This window comes from Gavialis gangeticus, unplaced genomic scaffold (assembly GCF_001723915.1).
Source record: "Gavialis gangeticus isolate Ggan-Ray unplaced genomic scaffold, GavGan_comp1, whole genome shotgun sequence".
NCBI classification, from domain to species: Eukaryota; Metazoa; Chordata; order Crocodylia; family Gavialidae; genus Gavialis; species Gavialis gangeticus.
In genome coordinates this window covers 120,682,553-120,695,589 of record NW_017729024.1, presented here as the reverse complement: position 1 = coordinate 120,695,589, position 13,037 = coordinate 120,682,553, and the positions used below count along the sequence as shown (strand labels likewise).

At 43.6% G+C, this 13,037-nt stretch overlaps 1 protein-coding gene across 1 annotated transcript in view; it reads left to right on the top strand.

Moving 5' to 3' along the window:
* Positions 1-13,037, top strand: part of SLC1A1 (solute carrier family 1 member 1) — an 84,606-nt gene that overhangs the window by 38,663 nt on the left and 32,906 nt on the right. The window contains exons 4-7 of the mRNA XM_019518238.1: positions 2,351-2,465; positions 6,308-6,350; positions 7,770-7,877; positions 9,846-10,039. Coding sequence (XP_019373783.1) covers positions 2,351-2,465; positions 6,308-6,350; positions 7,770-7,877; positions 9,846-10,039 — 460 coding nt within the window. The remainder of the gene's footprint in view (positions 1-2,350; positions 2,466-6,307; positions 6,351-7,769; positions 7,878-9,845; positions 10,040-13,037) is intronic.

Here is a 13,037-nt window from a genome sequence, read left to right as displayed (position 1 = left end):
TAGGTAGCTTCAAGTTAGCCTTCACCAGAAGTGGTATAACTGAGATGCTCAGAAAGCATCTAACACAAGTTAATGAGCTTTTATGTGCAGGTGCTCACATTTTAAGTGTCCTTAGCATGGTATAAGTATAATGTTCACCCTAAGATCCTTTCCAGGGGTTCCTGACAAACCAATTAGTGTTGTGGGGAATCTAAGAAAGAGTCTTAGAGCCTGATTCTGCATTTGTGAAGTCAGCAAGATATTTGCCACAGGATTCCAGCTGGGCAAAATTAAGAACTATTTGCCTAGGAACAGTTGTATTATAATTATTTATTAGTGGGGTATAATTGATTGTATACCATCCTGTCTTTTTAAAGGCCAGAAGTAAAACAAATAGAAATTCCTCAGCTCCAGTCCCAAAAGCATAATTTTAAAGTAAGGCTCATTTCAGCCAACATTCCCAAATGTAAGAATATAGACTGTGACACACCGCTTGAGAGAAGAAATTCCTCTCCTTCGTTTTTTTTTCACTTTCCGGTTTCACTCTCAACTTCTTGTAGCCTATCCCTCTTTTTCTCTACTGCAGGAAATTAATTCCACACGGCCAACTCAGCCACAATAAAAATGTCTGTACACAGAATATGGGGGTGTTGGTTATAGCCATGCTGATCTAAGGACATAAGCAGACATAGTTCTTTGAGTAAACGTATCTTTTATTAGACCAACTAAATAGTTGGAAAAAATGTTCTTTGCAAGCTTTTGGGCACAAACACCCTTCTTCAGGCATAGGGAGAATCTGCTGATGTTTTGTGGTGGCTTCTAGTCCACCCAGGAGAGCACACAAAACACCAGGAGACTCTGAGTCCCTGTGCTTGAAGAAAGGTGTTTGTGCCTGGAAGTTTGCAAAGAACAATATTTCCAACTATTTAGTTGGTCTAATAAAAGATACCACATTTACCCGAAGAACCTTGTCTGCCTGTGTACACAGAGTAATCACCTGTAGCCCCTCTGCTAACCCAAAGCATTGGATTAACTTCCTCTGTTAACAGCTTTTCTGAGTGGTCACCCTACCTATCACAAGACCAAATTCTGTGCCCACTGCTGAGAATATTGAATCTAGATTTAAAGGAGAATTTTTTCTGCAGAAGTTAGTTATTTAAGAGCTGAAAACCTGAAGGAGTATATACACATAGGCTACATTTACCAGTGCTATAATTTCACTGATACCAAGCACTGTGGTATCAGTGAAATCATTTTCATAGCTGAGGACAGGGCTGTCCAACATATAGCCTGTGAGTGTTTAACATGAGGCCTATGGAAGAGGCTGCCTTTTCCACTGCCCTTTGGCAGGGGAGAACACCTGAGAGAGGGGGCTGTGCACCTCTGGTACTTCCCTCATGGTGAGGGTAGATCCCAAGGGACTGCCCCCAACCTGTGTGGCCCACAGAGTCTGCATCCCCAGCCACACTGAAGTTTGATAGTCCTGGCTTAGGATAGTGTACAGTTTACATATAAACATGAGAACTTTCAGTGACTAAATGCACAGAAAGATTAAGTAAAAAATAAATTGTCAGTTGTCAGCTTCTTCTTGATAATTTCTACAGTTGAGGGAGTTTATACCAGGTCAGCTCTGCCTGTATCAATAAATATAACTAGAAAACATTGCTGGGGCGGGGAGGGGTTTGAGGCATTATGCTGATGTTTCATCCTCTCTACAATGAATTTATGTTTGTTGGTTTTGAATAAAAACTTAATGCAATTGCAGCAGCTTAGATTGTATTCTATAATTGCAGGAAAGCTTGATACTGATTCCTTCAAAATTAATATAAATTGTGCCATTGACTTCAGTGTGAGCAAAAGTGGTCCTAGAGCAAAGCTATTTTTAGTTCACTCTGTTTCTGAAGTGTAGTCTTGTGTGAACTGAGTGCTGTAGGCTATCTTTGCAAAAACAGATTCTGCTTTGTGGAGTCACAAAACAAAGCAACCAACTCCCATGTGAACACTAGTAATGTAGAACTAGATGTGTAGGAAAAAATAGAGCAGCTCTTCAAAACATCACAGCAGAGGAAGGCAACCATTTGCAATCCCACTGAAGTAATTGTTCTTTGAGATTTACAGAGAATGATTGAAAATATGTAATATACCCAAAAAGAATAATGTCAAATATCTGACCCTATCAAGAGCATTAGAGAGCCATCACGGTCCCTATCATATTTAAAGAACCTTACTAATTATGGATTCCAGTTATGGGTCACTTAACACCTGTTGATATTACAGTATAACTACGGACTGCATTTGGTGATAAGAATTCAGGTAAAATGGATATGGAAAGGTTGTCTCTGATTATACTTTGGTTCTCTCTTGATTACAGGAATTGTGCTAGTTGTGACCATCAAACCTGGGGTGTCTCAGAAAGCGGATGATATTGACAGGATGGGTAGCACTCCTGAGGTCACAACAGTGGATGCCATGCTAGATCTGATTAGGTGAGCTTTTCCATTTCCATTCTGTTGCAACCACAGTTACTGAACTGTATGCACAAATGAAGATCATTTGGAAGAGTAAGGCAGTGGAGTAAACTGAACTTTTCATAGGGTAGGCAAAACAGCACATAGCTTTAGATGGATCCATACAAAATAGCGTGTAAAGTGCCCTTCTCTATACGCTAGATGCCAGCCTGGGTTGCTGATGCATTTCACATAGTAACTTACCTACAGATCTAAGGTCAACTTTTCCTGTCCCAGTTTATTTCTGCTGCCCCTAACAGAAACAGAACTTTACATTTACTGCCTTAGCATAAGAAAAATATCCAGAGAAAAGATATTAGTGGGCTGGTTTCAGGAAGGTAACTCAGCACTGTTGTTTTTTAGGGTATAAAAAATTGCAGAACGGTGCAGTGATGTTATGATGCTTCTTCGCAGTGGCTAAGTGCCTCTTTTCTCAAGAGAAGAGTCTCTTGATACTCTCTGCTTGGGAATCTCTTCTCAGTAAAGAAAGGCAGGCAACAAATGCACTCCATGTAAATTTCCTTGGCTTGCCTACTCTACAGATTCACTGCGCTGTCAGTTTTCCAGGCAGGCTTGTTACCTTCTCTTCCTGATGATGGTCTTGTAATAGGATAGATAAATGAAGTGGTTAGAAAAAAATTGGCCTGATGAAATATGTACAAAATCTGAGCAACTGGGTCCCCAGTAAATCACAGCTGGCATCAGCTAAATAAAATTTAACTTGTTAGGAGAAGTGCAAACTTCTGACAAATGGATTTCATTTCCAGTAATGGCTTAGTAGTTACAAAAAAAGGTGTCTATGGATTTTTCCTTCCAATTATAGTTTGTCTCTGTCTGCCATCACTTTGATCTGTAGGTGTTTGGGTTTTGTTTTTGTTTTTTTATAATTTCTGTACAGGTTTCCCTCGATTTATGTGGGGTCGATTTATGCAAATTCACTCTTATGCAATGACCCTTTTGTACCCAAAATTCGTTACATGTGAGGTAAATTCGCATATATGTGATCAGCATTGATCTGGAGAAAGCCGCATAAATCAAATTTGCATAAAAAGAATCTAATTTATACAGTACTGTAAGAAATAGGGATAGGTTCTGTTGTTGGCTACTCCTGGGGCCAGCTGGGTTGGGTGTGGACAAGTGGAGCCCCGGGCGGTGCAGCACTCACCCCAGCCCTGGCTGCAGCGGCCCCAGGAGCTGCCGGCACCAACTGATGGCAGCCACTGGGCTGCACCATGCCCCAAACCCTCCGGGGCTCTGCCTGTCCCCACTTACACCAGCTCCTGCTGCAGCTGTCAGGAGGGGCCAGTGCCAGTGCCAGCTCCCTGTAGCTGCTGGGCTGCACTGTGCCCTAGTGCAGGCAGCTGGCAGTGGCAGCTCCTGGGACTGCTGCACCTGGGGCTGGGGTGGAGACAGGCAGAGCACTGGGAAGAGCCTGGAGCCCCTGAGCCTGCAGCAGCTGCCGGCCCCAGCCTGCTCTCGTCCAGCTGCAGGGGACTGCCCACACCTGCTGCAGCCCTGGGAGTGGCGGATGCTGCCTGCTTTCAGCTGCTGGGCTCCGCCACACTGGGGGGTTCAGGGAACAGTGCCCCAGGGGAAACAGAGCCCTGGGGGGGTTGGGGCATGGCGCAGCCCAGCAGCTGCAAGCAGGTGACACCTACCTCTCCCGGGGCTGCAGCAGGGACGGGCAACCACCTGCAGCCAGACTAGAGCAGGCTGGGGCTGGCAGCCGTTGCAGGCTCAGGAGCAACAGGCTGTTTCTGGCGCTCTGCCTGTCCATGCACCTGCCCCACCTGCAGCGGCCCTGGGAGCTGCCTGCACCAGGGCACAGTGCAGCCCAGTGGCTACAGGGAGCTGGCATTGGCCGCTTCCAGGACAGCTTCAGCAGGAGCTGGGATAAGTGGGGACAGGCAGAGCCCTGGGGGTTTGGGGCACAGTGCAGCCCAGTGGCTGCCGTCAGCTGGTGCCAGCAGCTCCCGGGGCCACTGCAGCTGGGCCTGAGGTGAGGGCCGTGCCCCGCACTGCCTGGGGCTCTGCTCATCTGCACTCAATTCAGCTGACCCCAGGAGCAGCCAACAGGGGAACCTATCCCTATTTCTTACATTATAAAGTAGGTTCGCTTTATGCAAATTCGATTTATGCGGTGTTCTTATGGTTGGTGAGAAGAATTCACCCCCCCCAAAAATTGTATTTTTTAAGCAAACACCTATAGGTATTGTATTCACAATGTATCTGTTTTCAAGTCCCACAGCTCAAAATAAGACCTTTTGCCACATCCTGACACTGATCCGTCTATACTGATTATCTGAGCTTGTCTATATCTCTGCTGCAGCAGGTCCCAGCAGCATGAGGCCTGTGCATACCATGGCCATCTGAGTCCCACCACAGATCAAGGACTTGAGCCTGGGTACAGAGAGATAAGCTTAGGAGTTGCTTCACCTGCAAACTTCTCAATTTAGAGCACACCTGCAGATTCAATGGGCAAGGCATGCTGGAAGTCCCTGGTCCCAGAACCTACTGTTACAGCATTATAGATAAGTGTTTCCCACCCCATAGGTTGGCATTCTCAGTCTCTGTTGCCTTCTTACTAGGCAAACCAGCCACGAGCAGCAGATGGCGTGCTGTAGCAGTATACTTGCAGCAGAAGTCATTGGCTGGGCTCCATGCAGTCAGCAGCAGCAGAGTACTTAATTCAGCCTGTTGTTGACCATTTCTCCAGACACACAGCATGTACAGTGCTGATTTGTAGCTCAAGCACAAGAGGATGATTTGGAGATAGAAAAGCAGTAATTAAATTATATTTATTTTAGAGAATTTTTCCCTGTTAATCACAGTCTTCTGGGTGCCTTTCTTGCCAACCAGCTTACAGTTGTGACCTAGAAGTTACAATGGTAGCCTTAAATTCCTTTGCAAGAAATTGTATTTACTCTTGTACAGGTTCACCTCATCCAGTGTTGAGACTCAAATTCTGATGTCTTTGTATGAATGGAGTAAAAACTGAACTTGTGCAGACTCCACTTTACTTCAAACGAATTTTGCCCAAGTAAAGACTAAGAACTTGAAAACTAAAGAAAGGATTTTAATAAAGATTTGAAAGTGTTATAAACTTTCAGACTTCAGGGCAAAACCAACTTCTGAACAACAGGAGTAGTATACACCTTCCTGTTGTGCTGATTATTCCATAATCACAGACTACAAGATTTCTCAGTCTCATTTGAAGCATATAGTGCTGGTCACTCACAGAGAGGGGCAACTAATCTATACCAACCACTAGAGCCAGCAAGGTGATTTTTTTTTTTTATCTTTTCACTCTATGAAAAAGGCTCTTGTGCAGCAATATGCAGGAATTTTCCATCAGCCAAGATTAATTTTTGAATGCACACACAAACCCACACACAGCACAATGTGAATAAAAAACATTATTCCTCTTCTGGTACACTTTTACGTGATGCATAATGAACCATATAAAAATGAGTTTAAAATGTTCCTCATACACTTAATGGACACAGCATACCATAGTGGAAATATTCTGGACTTGCTGGCTGAATAATTTAAATGACAAGTCCTGAAAAATGCCTATGAGAACTCCACAGTAGAAAAATAGTCATCTTCACATTTAGAAGGCTTGAACTTTTTTCTTTGCCTCAGGTTCAAACCTGACAGTGATAAATTTGCTACTCTTGTGTGTGGATAGATGATTTGTAGACAAGAACACATCATCACCCCATTCTGTGTATAGAGTAATTGGTTACCTTATTTTAATTTGTAAAATAGATTGTCCTCAGTAGCTCATAATATTGCAATGTCTTTAATTACTTTAACAGGAATATGTTCCCAGAAAACCTTGTCCAGGCTTGTTTTCAACAGGTAGGAACAAACATTCATTTTTGTTGTGGTAGCTTTTATTGCCACCTACTCCATTCTTCAAACTGTGTGAAGTTTCCCATAAGACAAAATGTGGTAAGAATTAGTTATGAAAAATCCAGGTGGCTCTTGCACAGCAAAGAGACCAGAGCTTCACTAGAAAGCTTGTAGAATGTTTGGAGAAAAGGTATTTCCCTGTTCTTGAGATTTTTCTGAGAAAATCTTTAAATCTTCCTTTTGTCTAACGAAATCTGTACCTACCTTCCCTCATCATTAAGTCTTTCAATTCTGCTGCACATTGTTGAAACTGATTGGCATCTGGTTGTATTCTTCTTACGGTAAACAAGAGATTTTAGTAGAAAAAGCTCTTGAGAAAAAACAAGAAATGTAGGGGTTAAGGTTTATTGTGTCTTCAGAGACTAGAAGAAGAACCTACCACCCACCCGTCTTACTCTTGATTCTTTCACATTTAAAGTTGTGAAAAATGCAGAGATATATTTGTTATACCTTATGATGTTGTTTGCTTCCTTTTTATTTCCTTCCCAGAGTTATTGTATGGCACTGAAGTTCCTATACAATAGAGCTAACCCATTCCCAAAAAAAGATGTTAACTGTTTTTGCCCAAAATTCAGTGCATATGCAGTATGTGTAGTTTACCAACATCTATAAACCTGTACTTTGCACTAGGTACACAGTCCAGTATATGGCTTCTCTGCAGTTACACAGGCTATGGCCATCTTAATTACACTTCGACTCTTGGCGAGGCCTTGGTGGTTAACCAGTTCATTGATTAACAAGTCTACCTAAGTGACACCCCCCTCATTATGATAAGAGACCTTAGTCTCTTATGTGGGGGCTCAGCCCCCTTAGCTCCCCATAATTCAGACCCTGATCTTATCATTACCTATGTGGCAGCAGTAGCTCTGGAGTTTATATTGCAGCCTAAAAGATGCTGCTTCACCCACATGCATGAGTCCTCTCCAGCAATAAAAGGAGGAACAGCCAGTGAAACCTCATAATGACATTGGCCCCATTACTTCTACCAACCTCTCACACAATGACTGTCAGAAATCCTGCTTTGGATCCTGCTGAATTTGGAAGTCCCCTCTGCTAGTTGCACCCATTCGGCTCCATCCCCCATGGAACTACAGACATTCCATGCAGTAACCAGAAACCTTCACAGCAGACTTTTCACCTTCCTACACAGACATGAGTATGTTCATTTAGAGTGGTTGACATAAAGAAAAACCAGCGACTCAAATTCATTTGAAAACTCTACATATGTACGTTATTTCTGGCTAAAAATCTTACAAATGTCTGAACTGTGCATCTTTTCCTGTTTCTGCCATTTTTCATTTCTCACTTGCTTATTATTTCCAAATAATATGTATCATTTCCTACCCCTTCTCCCTAATATTTTAGTATAAAACCAAACGTGAAGAAGTAAAACTTACAAACGAATTGGAAAAAAATGGCTCCATGGTTACAGAAGAACCTTTTACAGTTGTCATGACAACAGAGGCTTCCAAGGTGTGGTTTTTATTATTTATTTTATTTTTAAAAATACAGATATTAGAACTGGAGAGAGACTGTAAACAAAAATCTGTGTTCAAAATATTAGTAAATGATTAAACTGATAATAAATGGCTAATAGAGGAAGCAAACTGATAAATTTTTATCCAAGTTACAAAACTATTTAAGTTAGAAAAAATGAAGGACTGCTAGAAACACTAGCTAAATATAAGAAACCTGGAGGATTTAGTAGGAAAATAACAGGACAAATAAAAGATAACATGCAAATAACCCAAGTTCCCATACGTGCTGGTGAACTGTAAACGTGCTGAATGGCTTAAGGAAATAGAGTTGTTATAGGAAGGTTGTCTGAATATGCATATCCCATGTGCAGAAGAGGTTAAAAAAAACAAGATACTAGTAGGTATTATGAAAATAAAGGCGTAGAAAAGGATATGAAAATTTGACAGCATATTAGCTGATAGCATGTATTAAATGTTGACTGCTGCTCCTCAAGATAAATAAAATAAAGACTGAAAAAGTAAAATAGACGTTTAACCAAACTGATTAGAATTATGGAAAGACTTGCATTGGATGACAGCTTGCAAAGACTGAGATTAGCTTAGAGGGGAGAAGAGTAAGAAGGGATTTAATAGATGGACACAAATTATGAGCAATGCAGTATAATGAATATTGATTTTACACTTGTTTTTAATATTGCCTCATAATATAAGAGCAAGGGGACATTAACCTAAATGAAAGGAGAGTAACTCAAACTTGAAACTGAAGGTAGTAGAGAATCTCCACTGCCCCATAAATATTATATTTAATTTTTCCCTCATACATTTATACTGCACCTAACATCTAGAGAAAGTTGAACCAAAGCAGTTTAAGTCTTTCACGGAAAAACTGTGCATCAGGTTCTGCCATCAAGTATGTAGCTCTACTGACTTCAGTTGAATTATGTATATGTAACTGAGAGCTAAATTGAATGTCCTGAACCTGATTACCTGCTATATTAGGTCTCTTTATGGCAATCTAGAAACAAGAATCTAAGCAAAGGACCTTCATGGCTGGCATTGAGCTGGTTTAAGGATTTTGTCCTTGCTCTCATTCCCCATTGTGCATCACAGGCATGTTGAAGGTGTAGCTAGAGTCAATACGCTATATTCTGCGATTCACAAGGCACTAAAGCCCCTTATACATGTAACAGGTATCGTGCAATTAACTGGTTAATTGCACAGTTATCTTTCGACCAGATATGCACATAAAGTGCTTATCACACAATAGAAAGCTCCACCAGCTGTAAAGTTAGACCTCAAAAATGTGTACTAACTGTATAGCTTGTTGTTATCAAGCTTTAATTTGCATATGTAGTAGGCTCTTCCCCACAACTGCTGGAGACTCTCAGCCCCAGAGTCCCACAGCTGCAAATGGTGGGTCCCCACAGGGTGCCACCTGGCAAACCCCTGGGACAGGAGGATTGCTGTTGCAGCGATCTCCCAGTCCCAGGGGGGGTGAAACCCCCAGAGTGGGGAAATCGCCAGTGACAGTCCTCCTGTCCCAGGGGTTTCATGCACTGCAGCTGTGAGCCCCTCAACTGGCATGCCTGGCATTCCCAGGCACAGGAGCTTGCTTCTTGTTGGTGCATGGGGAGCCCAGGATTGGGATGAGATCTAATGCATGATCCCACAGTCGCGCCTCCTGCACAGGTAAAAGTGGCCTAAGAAGCAGATCATGAATTAGAACAACCTTGAGACTACTGTCACCTACAGCAAGGCTTAGGAGCTCAAGAGCTTTAAAAAACAAGGCTCAGGAAGGCATTTTAAAGTGACATTAAACCTTCCAGTTCCACCTGCAAATATGAGAACTGAATGACTGAGAAGGTGACTCTTGTTAGTGAAAGAGCTAAATATGTTTTCATTTTAGGACTGGCAAACTAATTACCCTGTCCCTGTTTAGTAACATTTTTTTCTGAATCTACAGAATCTACAGAACAAAACCAAAGAATTCAAAATAGTGGGCATGTATTCCGATGGCATCAATGTCCTGGGCTTGATTGTCTTTTGTCTCGTCTTTGGAATTGTTATTGGGAAAATGGGAGAAAAGGGACAAATTCTGGTGGACTTTTTCAATGCACTCAATGAAGCTACAATGAGAATAGTCCAGATAATCATGTGGTGAGTACAAGGATAGTCTGGTATTTCCTTCTTCCCGCTTTCGGTGAGTTTTGCTACTGACTTCAGAAGGAACATGCTCACACGCTCACACTGTGCATTTTCTTTTACGTAGTTCCTTACAACAAACTACTTCTCTTCTAAAGCTGGTAGAAAAATCCTCCCTACAGAATTAGACTCTCCTGAGGATTTTGGAATTTGAGGGTCTCATTCCAGTCATTTAAAGGGTTGGAAGGGACCACAGGAGGTCATCTAGTCCAATCCCTGCTCAAAGCAGGATGACTCGCAAATAGATCATCCTAGCCAGGACTTTGTCAAGCTGAGCGTTAAAAACCTCCAAGGACGGAGATTACATCACCTTTTTAGGTAACCCGTTCCAGTGCTTCCCCACCCTCCTAGTGAGAAAGTTTTTCCTAATATCTAACCTAGTATCTTCCCCTGCTGCAACCTGAGACCATTGATCCTTGTTCTGGCCTCTGCCACCACTAAGAACAGTCAAGCTCCATCCTCTTTGGAATCACCCTTCAGGTAGTTCAAAGCTGCTATCAAATCCCCCCTCAGTCTTCTTTTCTGGAAACTAAATAAGACAAGTTCCCTCAGCCTCTCCTCATAAGTCATGTGCCCGAGCCCTCAAACCATTTTTGTTGCCCTTTGCTGGACTGTCTCCAACTTGTCTACATCCTTTCTGTGGTGGGGGGACCCAAAATTGAACACAGTATCTAGATGTGGCCTCACCAGTGCTGTATAGAGGGGAAGAATCACTTCCTTTGATCTACTGGCAACACTCCTACTAATGCAGCCCTGTATGCTGTTAGCCTTCTTGGTAACTAGGGCACACTGTGGACTCATGTTCAGCTTATTGTCCACAGTAACCCCCCCATCCTTTTCTGCAGAACTGCTGCTTAGCCAGTTGGTCTCAAGTCTACAGCAGCACATGTGATTCTTCTGTCCTTATTAAACCTCATGAGATTTCTTTTGGCCCAATCCTTCAATTTGTCTAGTGTTACTCTGGATCTAGCCCAGCATATCTACTCCCCGCAGCTTGGTGTCATCCAGAACCTGGCTGAGGGTGCACTCCATCCCATCTTCCAGATCATTAATGAAGATATTGAACAAAACTGGCCCCAGGACCAACCCCAGGGGCACTCCACTTGATACTGGCTGCCAACTATGCATCAAGCCAGTGATCACTACCCATTGAGCCCTATGATCGAGCTAGCTTTCTATCCACCTTACAGTCCATTCACCCAACCTGCACTTCCTTAACTTGCTTGCAAGAATGCTGTGAGAGAGCACATCAAAAGACTTGCTAAAGACAAGGTATGTCACGTCCACTGCTTACCCCGCATCCACTATGTAGGGAATCAGTGAAAGCAAATCATCTCATCATAGAAGGCAATCAGGTTGGTCAGGCATGACTTGCCCTTGGTAAATCCATGCCAACTGTTCCTGATCACTTTCTTCTTCAAGTGCTTAGAAATGGATTCCTTGAGGACCTGTCCCATGATTTGTCCAGGGATTGAGGTGAGGCTGACTGATCTGCAGTTCCCTGGATCCCCCTTCTTCCTTTTCTTAAAGATGGACACTATATTTGCCCTTTTCCAGTCATCCAGGACCTCCCCCAATTGCCACAAGTTTTTAGAGATAATGGCCAGCAGCTCTACAGTCACATCAGCCAACTTCCTCAGCACCATCAGATGCCTTGCATCTGCTCTTTCACCACCAAGGGCTGCTCACTTTCTCCCCAAACTGTGCTGCCCAGTGCAGTAGTCTAGGAGCTGACCTTGCCTGTGAAGACCAAGGTAAAATCAGTTTGACCTCAATCCCTGGTAAAATCCTGGAGAAAATTATAAAAGAATCCATTACAGACAGGCTAGCAGAAGGCAGCATTCTGAAGGATAGCCAACATGGCTTCGTTACGGGCAGGTCATGCCAAACCAACTTCATTTCCTTCTATGATCAGGTTACTCACCACCTGGATGGGAGAAATTAGGTTGATGTCATATACTGGACTCCAGAAAAGCCTTTGACCTGTTCTCCCACGAGTCCTCATGAAAAAATTGGGAAAATGCAACCTTAACTACTTTACAGTCTGACGGCTAGGTAACTGGCTCCATGGTAGGACACAGAATATTGATTAATGGAACTGGGCCATCATGGCAGAGGGTGACCAGTGGCATCCCTCAGGGTTCAGTACTTGGACCAGTGCTTTTCAACATGTTCATCAACTATTTGGATTCAGACATTAAAAGCTGATGATACCAAACTATGGAGGAGCATAGTCACACTCAAAGACAGGCTGGCAATACAGGCTGACCTGGACAGACTCATGAGGTGGGCAGACCTCAACCTGATGTTGTTTAATACAGAGAAATGTAAAGTGCTCCATCCAGGGAGAAATAATCCACAACACACTTACAGTCTCAGCAGTGCTACGCTTGTTAGCACCATATCTGAACGAGACTTCGGTGCTGTGATAGACAACAAAATGAACATGAGTCACCGATGCAATGCCGTAGCTGGCAGAGCTAATCAAACACTGGCATGCATCTACCGAGGCATATCAAGCACAGCTAAGGATGTCATCCTCCCACTCTACTCAGCCTTGGTGATACTGCAGCTGGAGATGTATATCGAGTTCTGGGCGCCACACTTCAGGAAGGATGTGGAGAAGCTCAAGAGTGTCCAAAGGAGGGCCACGTGCATGGTTAGAGGCCTTGAGACCAGGTCATATGAGGGTGGGGGCAGGATGTGGGTGTGGCTTGCTCCAGGTGGAAGGGGGTAAGTGGCAGCAGGGCAAAGCCCCTGCTCCCAGCACTGATGCAGGTGTGGCAGCGCTGGGAGTGGGGGCTCTGCCCTGCTGTGGGGTGAGCCGCGCCTGCATTGCGCACCTCTTCACATGGACTGGACAAGCAGCAGCAGGGCATAGCCCCCGCAGATCCTCCCACCAGGGCAGAGGCAAGCACAGCCAGAGGAGCCATGGGAGAAGTCCCCATGGCTG